Source organism: Lithobates pipiens, unplaced genomic scaffold, assembly GCF_037356315.1.
Source record: "Lithobates pipiens isolate NorthernLeopardFrog02 unplaced genomic scaffold, aLitPip1_a1.2 Scaffold_16, whole genome shotgun sequence".
Classification (NCBI taxonomy): domain Eukaryota; kingdom Metazoa; phylum Chordata; class Amphibia; order Anura; family Ranidae; genus Lithobates; species Lithobates pipiens.
In genome coordinates this window covers 234391764-234419512 of record NW_027507748.1, presented here as the reverse complement: position 1 = coordinate 234419512, position 27749 = coordinate 234391764, and the positions used below count along the sequence as shown (strand labels likewise).

General features: G+C 41.4%; 1 protein-coding gene across 1 annotated transcript in view; it reads left to right on the top strand.

Annotated features, from left to right (window-relative positions):
- Positions 1-27749, top strand: part of RASSF5 (Ras association domain family member 5) — a 96266-nt gene that overhangs the window by 61483 nt on the left and 7034 nt on the right. Inside the window, exons 3-4 of the mRNA XM_077481166.1 lie at positions 1037-1325; positions 19264-19379. Coding sequence (XP_077337292.1) covers positions 1037-1325; positions 19264-19379 — 405 coding nt within the window. The remainder of the gene's footprint in view (positions 1-1036; positions 1326-19263; positions 19380-27749) is intronic.

Below are 27749 nucleotides of genomic sequence, written 5' to 3'. Positions count from 1 at the left end.
GGTTGAAAAATAATACTTACTGACAGGATCACTGGGTAAATAAACAAATAAAAAAAACAGAAAAAAAAACAAACAAATGCAGCAACCAGATCTAAGAATTTGTAAGCTGCAACATAATAAATATTTATTTTTGCATTTAATATAGCTTTAAATGGTTTAACCATCACAATTCACACCACAACAAAAGTAACAATGAGAAACAAGGTGAGCATCCTCTGCATAGTCTCACCCAAGCAGATCTAACTGGTACGGCTATCAGCTCAAAACTCTTCACAGAAAAGTTATGACCAAAATGACATTCTTCCAATTCTGAAACAAATGCAAACAAATAGCATATAGCACAGAGACAGAAAGAAGGAAGACAACAAAAGTCTATACCTTTAGAAATTGCATGAAAGTGTCATTAAGAAAATTTTATGCAAAGGGGACTTACACCAAATATTGATTTAATTTCCATTTTATTGATTAATAAGATTTGACAGCTTCCCAACACTCCTAGCTGGGCACTGATTATAAGAGCTCATTGAGGTGTTAGTCCTCCGTGTGATACCTACTAACATTTTTTTGTTGTTATTTTTTATAATTCTAGGCAGATGAAGTTTAAAGCCTAGAACTATTTGTTATACATGAATTTAGGACATTATAATAATCTGATAAAAGCTTAGGGACTTCTAGGGAATTATATTGTATTTGTGTACATCAAAATAATGTGCCCATATTTTTTATTCAAAAATAAATATTTGTTAAATAGGTAAGTTTCATGGAACGTACAAAATCAAGAATATTGTCCTTGTATTCTATAGTTTTTCTTCAGAAAATATAGGGTTTGGGGGGAGTTCCAGAATGTGTTTGTTTGTGCATGTGAAAAAAATGAACAATTGGTCAGGCAGTGGAAACATTAATGCCAACAAGTTGCAAAGACAGGCAGTGAAAACTAGGCAGAGGGCAATTGTTTTCACAGCAATGTAAATGTAGCAAGATACTTTATTACAATTTATAATAATGGCTTAAATTAATTTATTCTTGAAATTGCCAGGCAGAGGATGGAACATACACTGGATTCGTTAAAGTGCATTTGCAGCTTCGTCGTCCAGTCACTGTATCCTCTCAGACACCATCCGTTTACACCAAAAAAGAAGCGTCATCGGATAAAGCAAAAGAAAACCAGACCTCCATCAACGTGCCACTGGATGCAATGAAGCAGTTACATATTAGCAGTATCACAACAGTCAGTGAGGTCATCCGTGGGCTTTTACAAAAATTTCAAGTGGTGGATGACCCTCTAAAATTTGCACTATTCAAGAAAATGCAGAAGGATGGACAAGGTGAGTAGAGTAACCATATGTGATTTTATTTATGATGTGTTCTAGGTTACATCTCAGTGCATGCTGCATGGGTATATGAATGAAGCAAAGGCCCCTTTCACATGGCCGGACTGATCATGTTCACCTGTCAGGTGGACCCAATCAGACCATCCAATACCCTCTATGGAGCGGCGAATATCAACAGATATGTGTCCATTGACACTCACCGATATCCAATCCGCTAAAAACAGATGGATGGGGGATCTGTTCCCCATCCATCTGGCGGACAGGCAGTCCATTTCCATCTGACAGTCTATAAAGGACAGCAGGCTGTATCTGTGTTTGTTCTGCAACAGCAGAACGGACCTGTCATTCGCCTAATCAATAGGGATCAGCGGAGAGAGACCCCAATCAGCAGGCAGATCCACTGGCGGACTCCGATAGTGTGAATATATATATATATATATATATATAAGTATATTTATAGGACACTTTTTTTACAGGTGCTATGGGAAATTTTCAGCCTATCATGTTCATAGCAAAATACATAATCAGGTTCAGTAGAAATTTCTATATAAATTCTATAGAATGTGGGGGGAGGACTTAGCAATAGCAATTTGAAACCGACCAATAAACACAACAATACTGCAAAAAATGACAGCAAAACTTGCAGTAATACTCTATGTAGTGAGGTGCCAGAAATGTTTATTTAAATGGCATGTTTAACACACCACATTAAATTGCTGGCATCAAAAAATATTGTGTTTAAAGCCCAGCTTAACTTTCAGGCTCCATGCACACTAACTTTTTTTTTTTTACTTTATTCTTTTTATTCTCAAAAGTTTAAATACAAAACAACGCCAATTGGGCATACCTTGGCTTGAAGCACATACAAAAATGACTACATTTCTTGTTAAGCGAGTTAGATTATATCACAAGGCGTAATACAAAGCTGAGTACCATGTTGACAAGGTTAACAGTAACTGGTGGTCTTCAGGTGGTGTCCCTTAGGACACTTGCCATATTTATAAGAAAAATCTTGAGAGTACCGTGAAACGTCTTTGTAAGGATGTTGGGTTATAGGAGCTGGTTTTATTGAAACAACTAAATGGGAATTGGTCCAGGTTGTGAAGCTGAAGGGGGAACAATATTTCATCATTTGATAGTAGAAGGAGTTTGATCAAACATGTATCCTTTAAGAAAGGGGCACACTTCTCTGATCACTGATCCATTTTACCCAAGATTTGTAGAAGGATTGTGTAGATAAATTAGCTTTGGAAAATGCGAATTCCAACTTAAAGTGCATGTTGAGCAGACGGATGGTGTTTTTTAAGACAGGAGGGTGGATTGATTTCCAGTTTTTCGCCAATGCAAGTCGAGCTGCTATCAGGATGAGTGTCACCAGTGTTTGTAGATGTCTAGGCCAGGAGGGAAGCAATAATCCCAGGAGTAAGTCCAGTGGAGACATAAGAATGGAGATGTCACAAAGGGAGGAGATAAAGTTAGCTACCTTTTTCCAGTAGTCTTTAATGATTGGACAGTCCCACCAGATGTGTTACAAAGATCCAGTATTGTCGCAACCTCTCCAGAATTTAGGAGAAGCGGTGGGGTAGATCATTGCCAGCCTGTCTGGTGTGTAGTACCACGTATGGAACAATTTTTGTAAGGATTTCCAGTGGGTGACGCAGTGGGATAGGCATAGGGGGATTGTCAGGGCCTTTTGCCACTGTTTAGTTGGGGTGTATTGTCTGTAAATGTAACCCAGTATTTAATAGAGGAAGAGAGTAAATTGCAGGATAGCATGGTAAGCATTTTGTAGGCTAAGGAGTATCATTTGGTCTTGGTGTTCTTTACATCGTAAACATTTTTTTTTTTTAAATCAGAAAAATATATTTTATTGTGTCACAAAAATGCAGTTGTACAATAACCAAATATCACATTCAGGAGGAAACCATCAGCATATACAGTGAAGTCAATACAGTGTACAAAGGATATACAAGGCTCAGAAAGCTAAGGTATAACAGTTCCATATACCACAGAACACAGTAGTAATATCCATATCCTTAATATAATTTTTTTTATTATCCTGCATAAAAATGGTGAATGGACCCTTGAATGATTGACACAAAAATAGTCATATATATACACAAATGATGTATGTAAACTAACTACCTTCCAACAGAAAGGTAAACAAACCAACAAGAAAAAGAAAAGTGTGGATTAACGTGACAATGATCCGTAGGTCTTTAACAGGCATTTTTATTAGCCATCCAGTGAGATGAAGGGACAAACAACCATACATACTGCCGTGACCAAGCCATAAGACCCCTAGTTGCAGACTGTGAGAATGACTGCTATTATAGATCTAGAGGCACAGACAGATTACATCTGGAGCAGGCGTCCCAGTACCAGTTGGGATGGCGCTAGACCTGGAGTGTCTAGCCATGGCTGTCATATTTTATAGAACTTGTTAGGAGCTTTTCTATACTTTTTTTTTTTTTTATTCTTTATTTAATTTTTCATTTTCCATCCTTACATATAAAAACAGTTACACAATAATCTATATTTTATATATCATTTCAATCATTAAAAAAAAAAAAACCCTCGTAAGTTCTATAATCCTTATCCAAAACATTTTTTATGGTGAGGCATTTCCATCATATATGGAACATCATGCCTTTAATTTTACACCCTCTCCAGCTTTTCTATACTAATATGTTAACTTTTCCTTAATGAGAATGATATTTACTTTTTCGATCGACAGTTTCGTTGTTTGAATGCGCTGTGATAACCACACTCGAGCAATCTGTTTGCGCACAATATACAGAAATCTAAGTACTGCTAGTTGGAGGAGTAAACAATTCCTCATCGACCATGCCCAGCAAGCAGGTCACTGGATGCAATGGAACAGTGGCTTGATAAACAGACGCTATACTATCAGTCACATTTTTCCAATATATAAAGAGTTTCGGGCAGTGCTATACAGCAAATGCACTAGGTCTCCATTAGCTCCCTCACATTTGGGGCACACAGGGGAATCCCTCCTACCCCATCTGTGAAGGAGCACCTGAGTGCGGTATGTTCTATGCAAGATAACCAACTGAGACTGTTGGTGTGACAGGGAAACTGAGATGATGGGCATAGATTGTAGGCAAAATTCCCAATCCTCACCCCCTATCTCTCCCAGGTCTTGTTCCCATCTCTGTCTACATGGCAATCTAGCTGCATCCTGTGTCCTTGAGGACAGAGTAAGGTAAATGTGTGAGATCATGCCCTTTTTAATAGTTGTGGCAAGTACGTCACTTAATAGCGAGTGTTCGGTGAGTTCTATCCGAAACTGTCGGACCTGTGACTGTAGAGAGTGGCGAAAATGGAGGTATCTATAAAATTTCTGTTTTGGCAGCTCAAACTCTTTGCAAGTCCATAAAGGACTGGAGAATAGTCAGACTGTCAATTTGGTAAATGTATGTTATGCCCAAGGCCTTCCATGACTGGAACCCCTCTAATTTACATAGTTCTGTATAGCGTATAGAGTTACACCATAAAGGGGTAAATGCCATGAAGCCTGACACGCCCAAACTGAGTTTAATAGTGGCCCAGAGCTTGTTTAGTAAGAATATAGTTAGCAACAGGGTAGAGTACTGACGTAGACCGGCCTCAAAATGAGAAGCATCAGGGGTATTTAGTGTGTCAGAGAAAAGTAATGTATGCATTGGGTCTGCTGGGTCCTCCTCCTCCCAACCCCCCAAATGTACCTGCGAGGCCAGGAAGCAGATTCTCATGCTTGGTACCGCCAACCCCCCCTGGTCCTTGCTGTATTTAAGTGTGGACAATTTAATTTTAGAAAACGTCTTTTTCCTGATAAGACTCCTGAAAAGGGTGTCAATGCGTACAAACCATCTGCGAGGAACCAACTGAGGGTAATTGTGAAGTAGATATAGAAGCTGAGGTGCCCATACCATCTTTATAGGATTGACTCTCCCGGTGACTGAGATTGGCAGCTAGCACCAAGCAGTGCATTTAGCTTGTAGTTTAGGAATAATGGGGAGTAGATTAAGAGTTAAGTACTGAGAAGGGTCTTTAGTTACTAATACCCCCGAGTACCTAAAGGAGGGGACAATCTCCAGGGACTGGGCACAGGCCAGTAGGGGGCTGGCCATTTCATCTAGTGGTAGAAGGGCTGACTTACTCCAGTTTATGGAGAAGCCAGAAAATGCGCCAAACTGAGTTATTGGGGACAAAATGTTCTGCAACTAGGTGGTAGTGTCTCCTAAGTACAGTAGGGTATCCTCTGCATATGAAGAGACTTTGTCCTCCACAGGCCCTCTTCTAAAACCCACTATTAATGGTGAATCTCTGATTGTCTCTGCCAAAGGTTCCAGGGCTAAAGCAAACAACAGGGGTGACAACATGCACCCCTGTCTCGTGCCTCTTTGAAGACAGAAAGAGTCAGTGAGGTGCCCATTAATGCGTAACCCAGCTATGGAATTTGTGTATAGCAACTGGACCAATTTAATAAAATCTTCCCCCCATACAAGGCTTTTCAGGAGCTCCCGTAGGTACGACCACTCAATGCTGTCGAACGCTTTAGCAGTGTCAAGGGACAGAACCGCCCTGTTTCCAGGGTTGTCGACTGGAATCTGTGAGTTGAGGAATAAATGCCTAATATTCAATGCTGTTGATCTAGAGGGAATAAATCCTGATCGGTCTCTGTGAATCCATTTTTGAATAACTGATGCAAGACAAATACCCAGCACAGCACTCTAGCCAAAAGTTTTATGTTTGTTGTTAGAAAGGAGATCGGTATGCTTGAATGTTAGGTGCTCCCTTTGTTGAGCAGGAGTCATGAGTGTAGATTTTTTTTCACTCTAGGGTGTTTTTGTTGCCAGATAAAGTTATTGATAATCCCTTCAAGTTTTCTTTTTTGAGCTTGGCCATAAGGGAGAGGAATTGTAAGAAAAAAAATATAAGATATGCAGGAGTAAATACATTTTTACTTGAGTAATCCTACCTGACCAGGAGACAGGTATATGGCCCAATTCCTTGGACAATCGCAAGAGTTTCTCTATGAGGTCGTCATAGTTAATTCGTAGTAAATTATGGCTTGGAAATGTTAGTTATATTACTAGATATGGCAGGAGGGAGTTGGGGGGGGGGGGGGGGGGAATCTGGTAGAAATGTTTTGGTAGCCTGGTAAACTAAACCTAGAATTAGCACGAAGAATTTGTTGTGATTTACTTTGTATAGGGATATTGAGCTAAATCGATCTAACATGTGTTGGACTGCGGGGAAGGATACACTGGGATTTGTTAAGGCTATGATGACATCATCAGCGTAAAGGCCGATTTTATGTTCAATGTCTCCAATCTTGATTAATGAAATCGCTGGGTCAGATCTTATGGCCTGCACTAGTGGTTCCAATATCATGGCAAATATCATGGTAAATATCAAGGAAGACAGCAGGCATCCCTGTCTCGTGGCGTTGGTGATTTTAAAGGAGCTTGATACAATACCTGAAGTCCAGACACGTGCACTCGGCTGAGTGTAGAGGCCTAGTATAGCCGTTAAGAATGTTCCCAATATGGACTCTGTCGAACGCATTCTCTGGGTCCAGAGAAAGGAAAAGAGAATTCGTTAACCATGTTCTACCCATTGTATGAGTTTGATAAAGCGTCTAGTGCCATCTGACACCTGTCTGCCTGGTACAAAACCAACCTGACCTGGGTGGATAATCTGGGGGATAACCGTCGAAAGGCGTTGTGCTAGGAGTTTGGTATATAATTTAGTTTCGGTGTTGAGGAGCAAGATTGGTCGATGGGGTTATCCAGTGCCTTGCCTGGTTTTGGTATGGTGACCACTAGTGCTTCCAGGGATTCTTTGAGGATGTTACCTGTAGATGCAAATTGGTTATATGTGTTGCATAGATGAGGAACGAGAAGAGCAGCAAATCGTTTATAGTATTGTAGGAGAAGCTGTTTGATACGTTTATGAATTTAGTTTGGTGAGAAAGGTACTGATAAAAGATCAAGTTGCTCAGGGGAGATGAGTATTTTCTAAGTAACTTGCAATGCCTTTTTGATTGGGGGGCAGCAGGTCTGTTTCTGCGAGATTATAGATTTTTGCGTAGAAAATACTGAATTTATTGGAAATATCGAGTTCGTAAGGAATGAAATTTTCTTATTGGAGAGTTGTCTTTTAAATTGTTTAGCCATGAAGGCTCCTGGTTTGTTGGCAGAGGTGTTAGATTGTAATCTAAGACATTAAAATTAAAATAATAGTGATCAAATTTAGCTTGAAGATGTTCACTGAGTCGATACCTAAGGTTTTTAAGTATCGTAGAGATATTATCGGAGGGACACTGTTTATTTTTAGATTCTAGATTGCCAATCTACTACAGGGATTCTGTGATGGACAGAGTTATCTTGGTATCAGCTCAGAGTTTGATAAAAATACCTCGTAGACAAACCTTGTAAGCATTCCAAGTTATGGCATGATCAGCTACAGACTTTTCATTGTTTAGGAAGTAATTCTCAATCTTGGATTGTATTTGTGGCTCAAGTGAGGAATTGTTGAGAAGGGAGGTATTTAATCTCCAGACTGTGTGTCTGGGTGAGTGGTTAAGAGGAGATAATTTGATTGTGACTGGTGCATCATCAGACTAGATGATTGTTCCTTTATGTGATTCCGTTATGGATTGTAGCAGGTGTTTATCTGTGATGAATAGATCAATCCGAGAGTAAGATTGATGTGGGGGGGAGTAGAAGGTATAGTCTCTTCCCATATCGTGTAGGCACCTTCAGGAGTCATAGAGATCTTCTCTCTTGAGTAGTGTAGAAAGTGCCGAAGGTCTGAGTTTTTTTGGTTTGGATGTATTAAGTGTGGGGTCAACAATATCATCAGTTCTCACTTAGAATTAAAGATGTAGTTCTGTGTGGGGCTAGTTTGGAGATAAGAGTTGTGTATAACTTATTTTGGGCTGTTTTGGGGGCATATACGTTTACGATAGTGAGGGGGTGGTTGTCAATTGTGGCTGAGAAGTTTAAATATCTTACATGAGGGTTGTTTAAGTTTCGAGAAGTGGGTCTCTTGTACGCAGAGCATCTGTTTGTTGAGCTAATGCTTCTTTCCAAAGGAGGTTGCGTTTGAAGGGGGAATTTAGGCCTTTAGCATTTATGGATGTGAGCGTAATGGCTATAGTGGTCAAATATATCTGGATGAGATAGCAGATGAAGAGAGACTATACATCTAGGGTGTATCAAATAGGTATATTTTGAGGACTAATACAGCTCTTGCAATAGAAAAATACATGGTATACAGTACAATTTTCAGATCAAAAATGTTGGTACCAGTAAAAAATAGAGAACAGTGCTTGAATAAACCGTACAAGAAACAAATAATACAGTTTGGTGTGCTTAGCACATTATAAACCTGAGGGGTGGAAAAAAAGGTAAGTGGGCAACGCCCAGGCTGGATCAAAGTAGATAAGTGGACTGGGCATAGTTGTGAACCAGTGATTTTAGTCCTTTTTGGGCCCCGGGTTTCGGGAGCCAGGGGATGTGAGATGGGGATCCCTTTGTCCTGTATCACTGGGAGCAAACCCCACTTTGTTCGTTTTTTTTTCTTTTCTTTAGGAGTAAGGATAGGGACAACTTGTAGGTACATGACCAGCAATTTTGTTGGGAAGCCCCATCTGTAGATTATCTTATTCTGTTGGAGAATAGATGTGATGGGTGTGAAAGTACTGCGCATCTCCATTGTGGCAGGGGAGAGGTCAGTGAACAGCTTGATGTTGGTATATGGAGCTGGCAATGGTTTTGAGGTTCTGGCGGTAGAGAGGATTTGCTCTGTAATATGAAAAAAATGGATCCGGCTAAAACACCCCTTGGGATGGCGTCTGGTAAGTGTGATGGTTTAGAAATTCTAGGGAGTCTAGGTAGGGAGTTATTTAATTCACTTTAATTCTGGAATCCCTCTGAATTTGATATTGTTTCGCCTAGAGCGATCTTTTAAATCTGCTAGCTTCATCTTAATGTGGTGCATTTATTCTGTATGGTGTTCATGAGTGTCTAATAACTCATTGTGTGCTTTAGAGTAGTCCTACATATTTTCCTCCATTGCGTCTGTCCTCTATTCAAGGCAATCCACTCTGTCATGCATCTGTCATGCATGGAGAACTGTAGTTCTCTGTGCAGATCCTTCTGCAAAGTGAGTAGCATGGAATTAAGCATTGCCTCGGAAACAGGGTTGTCTGTGACAGGGAAAGAGGCTAAGGAAGGAGCTTGCTCTGCAGCATGTGTGCCAGTGATGAAAAAGAACCATAATTGTTTCTTAGCGTGGGGCTCTATGCATGGGGAATTGGCAGGGGAGGTTGCCAGCCTCTTACCTCTGTCCGAATGGTGTGCCTCTATAGTGTTATCTGGGGGTGACAGAGTGTCCATACTCTCTCTTGAATCCTTTCTAGAGGTGTCTTCTGTATGTGAGAGTGACAGTGAAGAGCTGACAGCATGGCGGTTGTACCCGGAGCCGGCGCCATCTTAAGCTGACTGCATGGCCGTGGTTGCCGTGTAGTAAGGTGCAGCAGAAAAAAAAAAACACAAAATGCCCCTAACTGCTTCTAAATGCCATTAAAATGCTCCCAACCGCTTTTTTTCCCCTTTCTTCATGTAATGCAAAAACGCTGATAAAAAGCTAATGTTTCTAAAAGCTACAAAAATGCTACTAGAAGCTGGCATAAATGCTATTATCAGCATTTTTCATCCAGCGTTTTTTTCTAGCTTTTTTTGAGCTTATGAAAAACACTAGTTACATAGTAGGTGAAGACACAAGTCCATCAAGTCCAACCTATGTGTGTGATTGTGTACAAATAAGTTGCGCTTATATCTTGAGTAATCTCATGTAATAAAGATGTGTGTGTGAAAAGTCTGTATGGAAAATTCTTCTTAAAGATAAAAATAATAGCAATTGAGTTTGTAAATAAAACTTAAAAAAACAATAATCCCAAAAAATAAGTGAATGATAAAGTCCAAAATCCTTCCACCTTCACCAGCGAAGAAAAAAAGAGGGGGGGGGGAGAAGACAATGAAAAAGGGGAGGAAGATCCTCAAGTCAAAGGACAGAAAACCCCACTCAATGTGTGGGGACCCTTACAGAAACCGGTGGATCCCCTACAAATTTAGCCCTCTGCGGTGGTCTAAAAAAAACAACCTCCATCCTACTAGGGCACTCTGAACACAGCAGGAAGTCCTCCACGGTACCCTGATTAGGAATGAAGAGTCCGGTCTGTGGAGTGCACTTTCTGGTAGGTAGTGAATCAAATCTGTAATATTTTGTCCTATAGTGATGTAGCAGCTGGAGGGTGAATCCACAGCACCCATGGGGGGGGGGGGGGACTGCTATTCAACACACACAGAATTCCTGTGAAGATTTACCGCTTTCCACCCGCTGGTTGGGGTCAGGCTCTGGATCACCTCACACACTCAGCATGGGAGACAAGAAGGTTGCTACCAGTGGTGGCGGTGCACTGCCTTGTCGGGGCCAAGCTGTCTGGAGACAAGCAGGCTCAGCAGGGGCTAAGACATAGAATTCTATTCTGGTCGCTGGGGTCCTCCTCCTATTCCTACTGTTCTGCAGAAGGGAAGGAATAGGAGGAGGACCCCAGCGACCAGAGGAGGATGGAGGTTCATTTTTTAGACCCCACAGAGGGCTAAATCTGCTTGCGCAAAAGACCTTGCTCTTTAGGGGGTCCAACGGTTCTAGTAAGCGTCCCCACAAATCGAGTGGGGTTTTCTGTCCTTTGACTTGAGGATCTTCCTACTCTTTTTCCTTGTCTTCTCTCCCCCTTTTTTTCTTCACTGGTGAAGGTGGAAGGATTTTGCACTTTATCATTTACTTATTTTTTGGGATTATTGTTTTTTTCACAGTTTTATTTACAAACTCAATTGCTATTATTATTTTTATCTTTATGAAGAGTTTTCCATAAAGAATTTTTACACACAGATCTTTATTCACTGATTCAGAATTTGTTTCATTTTAACCACTTTCAGACCGGACCAATTTGCTGGTCAAAGACCAGACCACTTTTTGCGATTCGGTACTGCGTCGCTTTAACTGACAATTGCGCGGTCGTGCAACGTGGCTCCCAAACAAAATTGACGTCCTTTTTTTCCCACAAATAGAGCTTTCTTTTGGTGGTATTTGATCACCCCTGCGGTTTTTATTTTTTGCGCTATAAACAAAAATAGAGTGACAATTTTGAAAAAAACGCATTATTTTTTTACTTTTTGTTATAATAAATATCCCCCAAAAATATATAAAAAAAACATTTTTTTCCCTCAGTTTAGGCCGATACATATTCTTCTACATATTTTTGGTAAAAAAAATCGCAATAAGCGATTATTGATTGGTTTGCGCAAAAGTTATAGCGTTTACAAAATAGGGATAGTTTTATAGCATTTTTATTAATAATTTTTTATTATTTATTTTTTTACTAGTAATTTTTATTGTGACTGCGACATTGTGGGGGACCCATCGGACATTTTTGACACATTTTTGGGACCATTGTCATTTATACAGTAATCACTGCTATATAAATGCAGTGATTCCTGTGTAAATGACACTGGCAGTGAAGGGGTTAACCAGTGGGTGGCAGTGTAGGGGTTAAGTGTTCCTAGGGGTGTGTTACTAACTGTGGGGGGGTTGGGCTTTCATTTAGTGAACACTGATCTCTGCTTCAATCACATGGAGCAGAGATCAGCGTCACTAATTGCTAGGCAGAATGGAGAAATGCTGTTTACTCGGCATTTCCTCCATTCGGCCGCTCCGTGAGACGATCGCGAGGATGCCCGCGGCGCGCTCCCGATGGCAGGGCGGCATTGAATATTGGACATACCTGTACGCCAATATGCCTGCCCGTGCCATTCTGTCAACGTACATCGTCGTGCGCTGGTCGGGAAGTGGTTAATAGTGCATTTTTTCCGTGTCTTTTTCATTGGTTTACACGGGATTACTCACGATATAAGTGCAATTTATTTGTACACATTTTTTGCACTATAGAGATATTTGATAGTTTTTGTTGCAGCTATATATATATTTGTAAACTCTAGCGCAGGAGTCTCAAACTGGCGGCCCTCCAGCTGCCAAACTACAAGTCCCATGAGGCATTGCAAGGCTGACAGTTACAACCATGACTCACATAGGCAGATGCATGCTGGGACTTGTAGTTTCACAGCAGCTGGAGGGCCACCAGTTTGAGACCCTTGCTCTAGCGCAGCATAGCCCCACATTTTTTCTATGTGTGTGATTATATGTCAGTATTACATTGTATATCCCTGTATGTTGCTTATCTAATAGTTTTTTTAAACTATTCTTGCCCCCTGCTGAAACCACAGCCTGTCGCAGGGAATTCCACATCCTTGCCGCTCTTACAGTAAAGAACCCGCTACGCAGTTTTGTATTGGTTGTATATCCTTATTTTTTTTTTTTTAAATCGAGGTAAGCCTATAATAAGGCTTACCTGTAGGTAAAATTGATATCTCATAAACCTGTACGGCTTAGGAGATATTCACTTTGGGTGCAGCCACTGGCGTCAGTGGCGCGCGCACTGTGAATGCCTGGCAGAAGCTGACGGACCTTGCCAGGAAGAAGAATCCCACATGCTTGGTAACTGACATTTTGCCCTCGCCATTCCTTCTGGGTTCGCGGCTCCGGCATTGTGAGTGGCCGGAGCCGCGAACCCAGAAGAAATGCCGAGGGCAAAATGTCAGTTCCCTCGGCTTGGACCGAGCAAGCAATATGGGGACCTCGTTCTAAGGTAAGTATTTCATAATGAGCTAGTAAGCTGTGCATACTAGCTCATTATGCTTTTGCCTTATAGGTTTTTCTTTTTTTTTTACATGTGCGGGTATACAACCGCTTTAAGTTTAAACCTCTTTTCTAATTTTAATGAGTGGCTACGTCTTATTGAACGCCCTTCCGCAAAAAAAGTTTTATGCCTATTGTGGGGTTACCAGTATGGTGTTTGTAAATTGAAATGATATCCCCTCTCAAGCGTCACTTCTCCAAAGAGAATAAGTTCAGTGCTCGCAACCTTTCTTAGCTTTGTTGCCCATCTTTGTACTTGCTCCATTTCCAGTACATCCTTCCTGAGGACTGGTGCCCAGAACTGGAAAGCATACTCCAGGTGAGGCCGGACCAGAGTCTCGTAGAGGGGGAGGATTATCATTTTATCTCTGGAGTTAATCCCCTTCTTAATGCATGCCAATATTCTATTTGCTTTGTTAGCAGCAGCTTGGCATTGCATGCCATTGCTGAGCCTGTCATCTACTAGGACCCCCCAGGTTCTTTTCCATCCTAGATTCCCCCAGAGGTTCACCCCCTAATGAGTAGATTGCATTCGTATTTTGGCCACCCAAATGATTTAACATTTTTCTACATTAAACCTCATTTGCCTTGTAATTGCCCACCCCATTCATTTATTCGGATCTTCTTGCAAGGTCCCCACCTCCTGCAGAGAAGTTATTGCCCTGCTTAGCTTAGTATCATCCGCAAATATAGAGATTGAACTGTTTACCCCATCCTGCAGGTCGTTTATGATCAAATTAAACAGGATTGGTCCCAGCACAAAACCCTGGGGGACCCAATTTCCCACCCCTGACCATCCCGGGTATTCCTCATTTATCACCACCCTCTGAACTCACCCTCGTAGCCAGTTTTCAATCCATGTACTCACCCTATGGTCCATGCCAACGGACCTCACTTTGTACAGTAAAAGTTTATGAGGGAACTGTGTCAAATGCTTTTGCAAAATCCAGATACACCAGGTCTACGGGCCTTCCTTTATCTAGATGGCAAATCACCTCCTCATAGAAGGTTAATAGATTGATTTGGCAAGAATGATTCTTCATGAATCCATGCTGATAACTGCTAATGATACCGTTGTCATTACTAAAATCTTGTATATAGTGCCTTATCATCCCCTCCAGTGTGCATGGAGCCCCAGTTTAGATACATTTTGTATTAATTTTGATTTAGTTTTAGTCCTAGTCTTTTGACTAAAATGCAATTTTAGCTTTAGTTATATTCTAGTTGACTAAATTAACACTGATAAAAGGTGAGCAAAGGCTTATAGTTCATCTCCTTAGGCCCCATTCACACCTAAGCATTTTGTAGCTTGAAGCCTGAAGCTACAAAACCGTGGAGGGGAAAAAAATCTCTGGTTCACATCTCCACTCCATGTCGCCTGAAGCCAAACACCTGAAGCTCAAACAAGTTCTGGACCCTTTTTTGTCACTCAAATCTGGCAGATTTGGGCGTTTTTCTTCTTTTTACATTGGTGACCTTTTGCCCTGCACAAAATCACGTCAAAATGTGTCAAAATCGTGGCAAAATCGCTGTAAAATTGAGCGATTTTCTGCCTGAAAGCACCACGTTCAGGTGCGAATGGGGCCTTAAGGCTGGGTTCACACATGTGCAGTGCGAATTGCAGCTCTGGTTTCCCTGCGAAGATAAAAAATGATTCATTCAGTGGTTCCTCTCTGTTGTAGCTGCCGATCAGCTGACCAGGGTGATGAGGGAGGTGTAAGAGGAGGGGGAGAGAATTAGTGTTCAGGGCGGAACACATCTGCAAATCAGATGAGTTCCCATTGAAGATTGTGTGCCTGCAATTCGCACCGCACTGCCTAGAAAACACACATGTTTTTTGAATGCGGATGCAATGCACATATGTGAACCAGACCCATTGAAAATAACATATTTTCAAAATGTTATGCGAATCAATTTGCATTTTTGTAAACTCAGCCTTGGAAAGAATCCACAACCTGATTAGAAATGGAAGCATGCTTCAGAGAAGATCCTTGCTTTCTGTGCGTAAACATAGGTCTGTTTGCAGGGATTAAACACATCCCTGCTGAGTCAGACCTACACTACTACAGTGTTTCCCCGAAAATAAACCTGGGTCTTATATTAATTTTGGCAGCAAAAGACCCAGTAGGGCTTATTTTTGGATTAGGGCTCATCATGCGCTGTCTTCTCTCCCCATCTTCCTCCCTGCCTGTCAGAAATCCCCAGTGGCATGGAGTTTAAAGTGCCTGTAAAATCCTAAAATGCACTGTGCATGTCTTTGCCATCCACCTGTGACAGACACCGTACCTTCCTACAGTACTTTCCTTTGTGCTTCTGTGACCCGCCTAATTGGTCTTCCACGCTCCGAGCAATGCAGGGGGAGGGGGGCCCGAGACCCCCTGCTGACAGCTAGCAGGAGAGCAGCGGGGAATTAGCTGATAGCTGCTCGGTGATTCCATGACCCGCCGGATCTGTCTTTCCTGCTCCAAACACTGCAGGAGCAAAAGAGAAATCAAATCAATATTTGGTGTGACCACCCTTTGTCTTCAAAAACTGCAGCAATTCTAGGTACACTTGCACAGTTTTTGAAGAAACTAGGTAGGTTGTTCCAAACATCTTGGAGAAACTACCCACAGAACCTGCCTCAAATAATCCTTTGGTCTATTCATGTAATCCAAGACAGACTTCTTTACGTTCAGGATAGTCCTTAATTAGTTGTATGTTTGGGGTCATTGTTCTGCAGAAAACATTTTCGGCCAGTCACACGCCTCCCTGATGGTATGGCATGACAGATAAGTATCTCCCTCTATATCTCACCATTGAGGACATCATTGATCCTGACCAAATCTCCACCTCCATTTGCAGAAATGCAGCCCCAAACCTCCACCATGCTTCACTGTTGCCTGCAGACACTCATTATTGTACCACTCTCCAGCCCTTCAACAAACAAACTGCCTCCTGCTACAGCCAAATATTAAACATTTTGAGTCATCAGTCCAGAGCACCTGCTGTCATTTTTCTGCATCCCAGTTCTTTTGTGTTCGTGCATAGTTGAGTTGCTTATCCTTGTTTCCAAAAAGGTATGGCTTTTTGGCCACAATTCTTTCATGAAGACCACATCTGGGCAGAACTCTCTGGAAAGTAGATGGGTGTACCTGTGTCCAACTGGTTTCCTCCAGTTCTGTGCTGATGGTGCTGCTGGACATATTCTAATATAGAAGGGAAGTAAGCAAGCATGATGTATCTTTCATCTCCTGCATTACATTTCCTTGGCTGACCACTGCGTCTACAGTCCTTAGCATTGCCCATTTATTTGTCTTTCTTTTAAAGTAAAACTACTTTGTATCTGGTTGCTGTGCTATGTTGTATGACCTGAGACATGAAACGGTCTTCCACCACCTCACCTTAGTAACAGAGTTTGACTGGTCCTCACCCAGTTTTAAACACAGCTGTTTCTGTTTTAGCTAATGATTTCAATCTACATATGAAATTGTATGATATGATCATTAGCACCTGCTTGGTATAATTGGTTAATTACAAACCTGACTCTAATCCTACAAAATCCCTGACTCTGTGCAAGTGTACAAAGTTTGCAAGTGTAATGCCGCAGACACACGACCAGACTTTCTGGCAGACTAGGTCTGATGGAGTCAGTCCGTCAGACAATCCGATCGTGTGTGGGCTAATCCGATTGTTTTTCTTTAAAAAAATCTGAAGGACCTAGAAATAGAACATGTTTAAAATATGTCTGACGGACTCAATTCCTATCGGGAAAAACGTTTGTCTATATGTTGGACCAAATAGGACGCAAGTGAAGCTATTGGCTACTGGCTATTGAACTTCCTTTTTTAGTCCAGTCTTACGTCATCACGTTCAAAATGAAAGGACTTTTGAACGGACTTAGTCCGTTCGTGTGTGGGCAAGTCCGTTTGTTCGGAAAGGTCCGTCGGCACTCCACCGAAAGTCCATCAGGCAGACCCTAGTCTGCCAGAAAGTCCAGCCTTGTGTACGCAGCATAAGAATAGATGTTGATTTGAAGCCAAAGGGTAGGCACACCAAATATTGATTTGAGTTAGATTCTTCCTGTTTGCTCACTTTGCATTTTGTAAATCGTTAACAATAAACAATATATATATATATATAATTTTGAAAGATTCTTACTTTACAGCATTTCTTCATACTTGCGTAAAACTTTTGCACAGTATTGTATAACTCTTCAATCAGCAATGGTTGACGTTCCCTGCTGATTAGAGAGCTCTAGCTCTGACTCATCAGTGTGTTAGGCCTGTGCAGAAAGACCACTGCTTTCATACAGAATGCAAGGGACCTTTTCTACAGCATGCTGGCAGAGGGCAGACTTCTTTGCTCAGACAGTGGCTACATTCTCTTATTTTTATGCACCTGGAATGTATGTGATTGGTAAAACTTAGTGGATTTGGGCTGTAAAGAGCATAGTTTGATAATTACAAGCCATTGCAGGAATGGTTGAATCATGTCACTAGGAACTTGTTGTTGAACTGGATGGGCTTGTGTCTTTTTTCGACCTGACTAACTATGTAACTATGTAGTCTACAAGATCTGGTGATTTTCTTTGAATAGAATCACTCCTCTTTTCCTGGGATGGTAAATCATATAATTAAACTAAACTAAAATATATTGCATTTTTGCTTGCACATGGTTAGATGATGGAAGTCATCAGAGCTTCACCTCATTCGGTAAGCTCTGGGAAAAATTCTCTTTTATAATGCAACTTCATTTGCTGTTCATAAAATCAACCCCGAATGTAAACTGAAAGTGAGCTGAGGTACCACTGTGAATGCAGAGAAATGGTAGAAGAACATTTTCTTTAGGGTTTTGTAAACTTACTCAACAAGCCCATCTGTATAAAGGTGAAAATATATATAATAGAAAACAACCTATTGCTATAATACTGGAAACCTTCGCCACATCCCAATATAAAATTGCAAAAGAGCCCCTAGGGATTTTATGGGCAAAGGGTAGTAACCAGAAAAGGGAGTAACAAACGTATAAAAATATACAAAATGTATTGAGTACATTACATAACAGCTAGATACTGAAGCACACAGTTGATCTCATGATGGAAGGCCAAGTGATGTGCGTGTACATAGGAGTCCCAACGTGTTTTGGAATATAGGTATGAATAATGAATTCCTTCTTCAGGGTCTGATTTGAAACTAGCTGTTTTTTGTCTGGTAATGAAATGACAAAAATATCACAGAGAGATATGAAAATAAAAAAAATATACAAATGTAAGAGCACAGTAGGTAATAGCATGGCATATAGATATGGCAGGTAATAAAAGCAGGTGATACTCACAGTGTAACTATCTTTTGTGAATTAAAGTATACATCAGAATTCACACAAATGAAGGGCTTCCATCTCTGAACTGCTCCATCGCACAGTGAAATGCTCTAGATATTGGCTGGTGGGCTGAGTATATGTCCCGACAGCACCGATCATACACAGTTGCTTGTGCCAAATTGGTTAGAGAATGTTGTGTGGTGTAAGTGAAGCATGAAGCTTCATCTGTATGAAGGTGGTACAAAGAAGAATCTAAATTGTTTATATTCATCACTGGCCTAGCCTCAAGATACCAACCAAATCCTCCTCTTCGTCCCTCCCAAGACCTCCTGCTTTCTAGTTCCTCCTCCCATGCTCACCTCCAGGACTTTTCCCGAGCCTTTCCTATCCTGTTGAACTCCCTACCCTAACCTGCCCGACTATCTCCTACTGAAAACCCTTCTGTATCACTTGACCCTCCCTCCTAGACTGTAAGCTCTAACGACCTCTGATTCCTCCTGTATTGAATTGTATTGTAACTGACTGTCTGCCCTAAGGTTGTAAACCACTGTCAAACCTGTTTGTGCTATATCAACCCTGTATAACAATAATAATTATGAAGATGAACAGAAGCCTATTGGCAGGTCTAAACTATGAATGCTGTCAGAAAAGTGTGATTGGAATATCAGGGCTCCTCACGCAGCAGTAGGGAACCGTTATTCTCTTTGTTTTTTAAAGAAACATTTTAGTATTTTTGAGCTAATGTTTATACTTAAAACATTTTGCAACACGCAAATATTAATGTTGATAGTTTTACTAGTTTTTTTTCAGAAGCTAGCACTGATGGAGCATCCACTTTATGTCCGCCTTTTAGCTGGTCCAGACCCTGATGTACTGAGTTTTGTACTAAAGGAGAACGAAATAGGAGACGTACAGGTGAGTAACCCACACAAAACAAAAATGGCAACAACCCCAATAAATGACTCGCTTTTACTTTGAAGTGCATATGGAAGAGCTTTGCACAGCACAAACAAAACAAAATGTATTTCCCAGCACACTTTCCCACTAGCCAGCAAACAAAAGAAGTACAATTACACTGTCCAACAAAGGTTTTTGCTAGTATGCGACCAAGCTGTGTTGCTTGGCTTCAGTATAGAAAAGTCAAGTGGCCAGCCTGGCTGTGCTCTCTGGCAGGACTATGTAAATCTTAGGAAAAAATTACAAATCCATTTACTGGTTACTAATTCTTGGGGTACGTTCAAAGAAACTCACAGGAAGGAGACAAGTATCTGTTGACACTTTTTCTTCTTTTCAGTACAAACCCCTGCATTACATTTTTTGAACATGCCCTCCTTAATAAAAAAAAGGGATAAACCTTTTTCTTAATTGATATTCATTGCCTATTCATACTCCTTGAAATTTTCAACATTTTGTCATGTTACAGCCAAAAACATAAATGTATTTTATTGGGATTTTATGCGATAGACCAACACAAGGTGGCACGTACTGGTAATTGTGAAATGGAAGGAAAATGATAAATGGTTTTTACATTTAAAAAAAAATATGTGAAAAGTGTGGCGTGCATTTGTATTCAGCCCCCCTGAGTCAATACTTTATAGAACCATCTTTCGCTGCAATTAAAGCTGCACATCTTTTTGGGGATGTTTCTACCAGCTTTGCACATCTAGAGAGTGAACTTTATGCCCATTCTTCTTTGCAAAATAGCTCAAGCTCTGTCCGATTGGATGGAGAGTGTCTGTGAACAGCAACTTTCAAGTCTTGCCACAGATTCTCAATTGGATTTAGGTCTTGACTTTGACTTCTAACATGTGAATATCCTTTGATTGAATCCATTCCATTGTAGCTCTGGCTACATGTTTAGGCTGGATTCTGAACCTCCACCACAGTCTCAAGTCTTTTGTGAAAGCTAACAATTTTTCTTCTCAGATTGCCCTCCATTCATCTTCCCATCAACTCTGACCAGCTTCCCGGTCCCCGCTGAAAAAAAGCATCCCCACAACATGATGCTGCCACCACCATGTTTCACGATGGTGATGGTGTGTTTAGGGTCATGTGCAGTGTAAGTTTCCATCACACATAGTGTTTTGCTTTTAGACCAAACTGCAAGTGGGACTTATTATGGCTTTCTTTCAACAATGGCTTTCTTCTTGCCACTCTTTCATAAAGGCCAGATTTGTGGAGTACACAACTAATAGTTGTCCTGTGGACAGATTCTCCCACCTGTGCTGTGGATCTCTGCAGCTCCTCCAGTTACCATGGGCCTCTAGGCTGCTTCTCTGATTATTGTTCCCCTTGCTTGGCCTGTCAGTTTAGGTGGACAGCCATGTCTTGGTAGGTTTGCAGTAGGGGTGCAATGAATGGAAATTTTGGTGCCGAAGTGGAAACGGAAAAATGAAGGATGCACTAGTCCGAAAACCGATAATGAAAATGAGTTTTTAAAAAAATATTTATATTTTTATATACAATTGCATTTTATTCAACTTTTTAATTAACCACTTAAGGACCAAGCCTCTTTTTGAGATTTGTTGTTTACAAGTCAAAAACTTTTTTTTTGCTAGAAAATTACCCAAACATTATACATTTTTTTCTAACACCCTAGAGCAGTGATGGCGAACCTTGGCACCCCAGATGTTTTGGAACCACATTTCCCATGATGCTCCACTACACTGCAGAGTGCCAGAGCATCATGGGAAATGTAGTTCCAAAACATCTGGGGTGCCAAGGTTCGCCATCACTGCCCTAGAGAATAAAATGGCGGTCATTGCAATACTTTCTGTAACACTGTATTTGCACAGTGGTCTTACAAGTGCACTTTTTTTGGAAAAAAAAAAAAATTTTTGAATTAAAAAATAAGACAACAGTAAAGTTAGTCCAATTTATTTTATATTGTGAAAGATAATGTTACGCCGAGTAATTGATACCCAACATGTAATGCTTCAAAATTGCTCCCGCTTGTGGAATGGCGTAAAACTTTTAGCCTTAAAAATCTCCATAGGCAACGTTTAAAAAATTCTACAGGTAGCATGTTTTGAGTTACAGAGGAGGTCTAGGGCTATAATTATTGCTCTAACTCTCTAAAACATGCACTTGTCAAACCCATACTTAAAAAAACCCTCACTGGACCCATCCAATCCTAACAACCTACGCCCCATCTCCTTGCTCCCCTTTTTATCCAAACTACTCGAACGTCTGGTCTACAATCGACTGACCTTCTTGATCCCCTTCAGTCTGGATTTCGTCCTCAACACTCCACAGAAACTGCTCTCCTAAAACTAACAAGCGATCTACTAACGGCCAAAACCAATCGACATTATTCTGTACTCCTCCTCCTGGACCTCTATGCTGCCTTTGATACGGTTGACCACCCCCTCCTTCTCAAAAAACTCCACACCTTTGGTCTCCGTGACCATACTCTACGATGGTTCTCTTCCTACTTATCCAACCGCACCTTTAGCGTTTCTTACAACTCTACTTCCTCCTCTCCTCTTCCTTTCTCTGTTGGGGTCCCCCAAGGTTCTGTTCTTGGACCACTCCTATTTTCAATCTATACCTCCTCCCTGGGTCAACTGATAGCCTCCCACAGCTTCCAATACCACCTCTATGCTGACGACACCCAAATCTATTTCTCTACCCCTCAGCTCACTTCCTCTGTCTCCTCACGTATCACTAATTTACTATCAGATATATCAGTCTGGATGTCACATCACTTCCTCAAAATCAATCTATCCAAAACCGAACTTATAATTTTTCCTCCCCCATATGCCCCTTCCCCTGATCTCATTGTCAAAATTGATGGCACAACCATAAGCCCATCCCCTCACGCCAAGGTTCTAGGTGTAGTCCTGGACTCTGAACTCTCCTTCAAGCAACACATCCAATCACTGTCCAAATCCTGCCGCCTCAACCTCCGCAACATCTCCAAAATACGCCCCTTTCTAACCCATGACACAACAAAGCTCTTAATTCACTCGCTGGTCATCTCCCGCCTCGACTACTGCAACTCCCTTCTCACTGGCGTACCTCTACATAGTCTATCACCTCTTCAATCCATCATGAATGCTGCTGCCAGACTCATCCACCTTACCAATCGCTCGGTGTCTGCTACTCCTCTCTGTCAATCCGCCTGGAAGAAAATCACCTGGCTTTTAGGAAAAAACTCAAGACCTTCCTCTTTTAGCAGATGATCAAAGCTCGCCACAGCGCCTAGAGGCGATTCAGTTCGCATTGTGCGCTATACAAGTATTTCATTCATTCCACTGGCTTCCGCTCAGCCAAAGAATTAAATTCAAAATACTAACAACTACATACAAAGCCATCCACAATTCTGCCCCCAGCTACATCACTAGCTTAGTCTCTAAATACCAACCTACTCGTTCTCTTCGTTCCTCTCTAGCTCCCTCATCACCTCCTCCCATACTCGCCTCCAGGACTTTTCCAAAGCCTCTCCAATCCTATGGAATGCCCTACCCCAATCTGTCCGCCTATCTCCTACTTTATTAGCTTTTAGACGATCCCTGAAAACACTTCTCTTCAGAGAAGCCTACCCCACCCACACCTAACTGTATTTTAATTTTCTCCATCAGCTCATCCCCCCACAGTTATTACCTTTTTGTTTCAACTTGACCCTCCCTTCTAGATTGTAAGCTCTAACGAGCAGGGCCCTCTGATCCCTCCTGTATTGATTTGTATTGTAAGTGTACTGTCTGCCCTCATATTGTAAAGCGCTGCGCAAACTGTTGCTGCTATATAAATCCTGAATAATAATAATAATAATAACTCTAACGATTCTACCAATTGTGGCGATACCTCACATTCATGTGCGGGCGCTACTCACATATGTGTTCGCTTCTGCATGTGAGCCCGGCGGGACAGGGCGCGTTTAAAAAAAAATAGTTTTTCTTATTTATTTTACCTTTTTATTTTTTACACTGCGCTTTAAAAAAAAAAATCTGTAAATTTTAATCCTATTACAAGGGATCAAAGAGACCCCAGATCTCATATTTACACAAAAATCCAATTAAAAAAATGTCGTCATTTAAAAAAAAGTCCTTTAACCACTTACAGACCGGACCATTTTGCGATTCGGCACTGCGTCGTTTTAACTGACAATTGTGCGGTCGTGCAACGTGGCTCCCAAACAAAATTGACATCCTTTTTTTCCCACAAATAGAGCTTTATTTTGGTGCGGTTTTTATTTTTTGCGCTATAAACAAAAATAGAGCGGCAATTTTGAAAAAAAACACATTATTTTTTACTTTTTGTTATAATAAATATCCCCCAAAAATATATAAAAAAACATTTTTTTTCCCTCAGTTTAGGCCGATACGTATTCTTCTACATATTTTTGGTAAAAAAAAATCGCAATAAGCGATTATTGATTGCTTTGCGCAAAAGTTATAGCGTTTACAAAATAGGGATAGTTTTATGGCATTTTTATGAATAATTTTTTATTATTTTTTTTTTTACTAGTAATGGCGGCGATCAGCGATTTTTATTGTGACTGCGACATTGTGGCGGACACATCGGACGTTTTTGACACATTTTTGGGACCATTGTCATTTATACAGTAATCACTGCTATATAAATGCAGTGATTCCTGTGTAAATGACACTGGCAGTGAAAGGGTTAACCAGTGGGTGGCAGTGTAGGGGTTAAGTGTTCCTAGGGGTGTGTTACTAACTGTGGGGGGGTTGGGCTTTAATTTAGTGAACACTGATCTCTGCTCCAATCACATGGAGCAGAGATCAGCGTCACTAGTTGCTAGGCAGAATGGAGAAATGCTGTTTACAATGGCATTTCTTCATTCGGCCGCTCCGTGAGATAATCCCGAGTATGCCTGCGGCGATCGAGTCCGCGGGTCCCACGACCGGACTCACGGTGATTTCGACCAGCGCGGGAGCGCCCCGCCGGCGGCGCGCTCCCGATGGCAGGGCGGCAAATTTAAAGGGACGTACAGGTACGCCCATTTGCCTGCCAGTGCCATTCTGCCGACGTACATCGGCGTGCGCTGGTCGGCAAGTGGTTAAAAGCTATGGGCGGAAGTGACGTTTTGACATTCCTTCCGCCCTGTAATGGTATGGAGATGGGTGGGGTCATCTTCCCTTCACTTGTATCCATACCCAGCATGTGAAAGGATCCGATCGCCTCCGCCGCTGCCCCCGGTAAGGAGCACAGGGCACCGGAGCACGTCGGGATGGGGGGCCTCTCCCGCTGCCGATAAAAGTGATCTTGCGCCGAATGCACTGCAGAGAACACTTTTATCTGAAAGCGGACCGCCGGCTGCAGAAGAAGATACTGGGGTTATGGCAGCTAGCTGCTGCCATAACAACGATATTCCTCTTCAAAATTAGGACGTATATAAGAGTGTGGTGGTCCGTAAGTAGTTAATATCATCAATTTAAATTAATATGAATATATTGTTGCCCAATATTGGCACCTTTAGTGCAAGAAAAGTCAAGAAAAATGCAGTCTGCAGTCTCTAACCATTTCTTCTACCATGTCCCCAGTCTCTAACCATCTCTTGTATCACGTACCCAGTCTCTAACCATTTCTTGCATCATATCCCCTGTCTCTAACCATCTCTTGTATCATGTCTGCAATCTCCTACATAAACTTAAACACACTGCTAATAGTATTAGAAAAATTTGCATTTGGTGCACCTTTAGCAGACATGATACAGGAGACGGTCAGAGACTGCAAACTTGATACAAGAGATCAATGCAGTCTACCAGTCGGCTACAGCAGCCTGCCAGTGCCCATCATGTACATTCTACCAGTGCCCATGAAATGCAGCCTGCCAGTGCCCATCATGTACAGCCTATCGGTGCCCTTGACATGCAGCCTACCAGTGCCCATGACATGCAGCCTGCTAGTGCCTGTAATGCGATGTCAAGCTGTGTGTCAGAGCTGGTTCTGAATCGCCTAGGAAGCATTACAGTGACTGCGCAGTGATTCAGATCTCCGACACACAACATGAGATCAAGCTACCAGGCACTGGGGAGGCTGCATGACACTTGTGAGAACAGCAGGAGGTAGGGACTGACAGGGGCGCACTGGGATGATACATGTGCGGCACCCGGCGGGACAGCCCCACCCCTTTTACGACTCCATTAATTTTGGTGCACCGCTAGTTTGCAGTTGTGCCACTCTCTTTCCATTTGTTGGATGATGGATTTAACAATGCTCCGTGAGATGTTCAAAGCTTGGGATGTTTTTTATTTAACCCTTTCATGACTAAGCCTATTTTTGGAATGTGGTGTTTACAAGTTAAAATCCATATTTTTTGCTAGAAAATTACTTGGAACCCCCAAACATTATATATATTTTTTTAGCAGAGACTCTAGAGAATAAAACGGCGATTGTTGCAATATTTTATGTCACACGGTATTTGCGCAGCGGTGTTTTAAATGCAACTTTTTGGGAAAAGGGACACTTTCATGAATAAAAAAAAAAAAAAAACAGTAAAATTAGCCCAATTTTTTTGCGGAATGTGAAAGATAATGTTACGCCGAGTAAATAGATACCAAACATGTCACACTTTATAACTGCGCGCACTTGTGGATTGACGACAAAGTACGGTACCTAAAAATCTCAATAGGCAACCAGGTTAGCGTTACAGAGGAGGTCTAGTGCTAGAATTATTGCTCTCGCTCTGACGATCGCGGCGATACCTCACATGTGTGATTTGAACACCGTTTACATACGCGGGCGCGACTTCCGTATGCGTTTTCTTTGCGAGCTCGCGGGGACGGCGGGTGCTTTAAAAAAATTTTTTTTATTTTTATTTATTTTAACATGACTAAATTGTTTTAAAAAAATAAATAAAAATTTGATCACTTTTATTGCTGTCACAAGGAATGTAAACATCCCTTGTGACAGTAATAGGTGATGACAGGTACTCTTTATGGAGGGATAAAAGACCCCCCCACCCCTCACCCCTCCTTTACACTTCAATCTATTCAGATCGCCGAAAACAGCGATTCTGAATACCGTATATCTTTTTAAAACCGGCGCCATTGGCAGCCGAGTAAACCGGAAGTGACATCATGACGTCGCTTCCGTGTTTACGATGAGGAGACTGGAACGAAGCAGCTCACGGCTTCGTTCCAGTTCCTCCCCAGCAGCCGGAGGCAGCGGAATGTGAATCAGTGCTCCCAATCGAACGGGAGCACCGGTAACAGTGGCGGGAGGGGGGACGTCCCTTCCCGCTCCTCCGGCATAACAGCTGAGCGGCTTTTAGCCACATCGGTTGTTATGCCTGGATAGCCAATCGCCCGCTGAAAAAAACGGTGCCGGGATGATGCCTGCAGGTGCGGGCATCATCCCGGTATACCCCCCGGAAGCCGAGTACGCACATCTGCGTACGCTCGGCGGGAAGGGGTTATAACCTAGCCCTAACCCTACACTTCTCCACAACTTTATCCCTGATCTGTCTGGTGTGTTCCTTGGCCTGTTCACTAAGGTTCTCTAACAAACCTGAGGGCTTCACAGAATAGCTGTATTTATACTGAGATTAGATTACACACAGGTGGACTCTGTTTACTAATTAGGTGACTTCTGCAGGCAATTTGTTCCACTAGATTTTTGTAAGGGGTATCAAAGTAAAAGGGTCTGAATACAAATGCACACCACACATTTAAGATATTTATTTGTAAAAATAAAATAAAATAAATTAAAACCATTTATAATGTTCATTCCACTTCACAATAATGTGCCACTTTGTGTTGGTCTATCACATAAAATCCCAATAAAATACATTAAAATTTTTGGTTGAAACATGACAAAATGTGGAAAACTTCAAGGGGTATGAATACTTTTTCAAGGCACTGTACTTTTGACAATATTGTGTTTGTGTAAAAGACCCTTATTTATTGATTAAAGCTGTATTTTACCTGATATAGGTTTGCAACTCAATTTCTGATTTAAAAAGTCAACCTTTCAATAGCAGCATTTCTCTCTCTCTCCACAGTGGATATAAAAAGTCTCATTTGTTTACATCACAGAAACCTAAGATAAATCATTTCAGAACTTTTTCCACCTCTAATGTGACCTATAAATGGTACAACTCAATTGAACAACAAACTGAAATCTTTTAGGTGGAGGGAAGTAAAATTAAAAAACTAAAATAATATGGTTGCATAAGAGTGCACACCCTTAAACTAATACTTTGTTGAAGCACTTTTTGATTTTATTACAGCACTCAGACTTTTTGGATATCAATCTATCAGCATAATACATCTTGACTTGGCAATATTTTCCCACTCTTCTTTGCAAAAACACACAGCT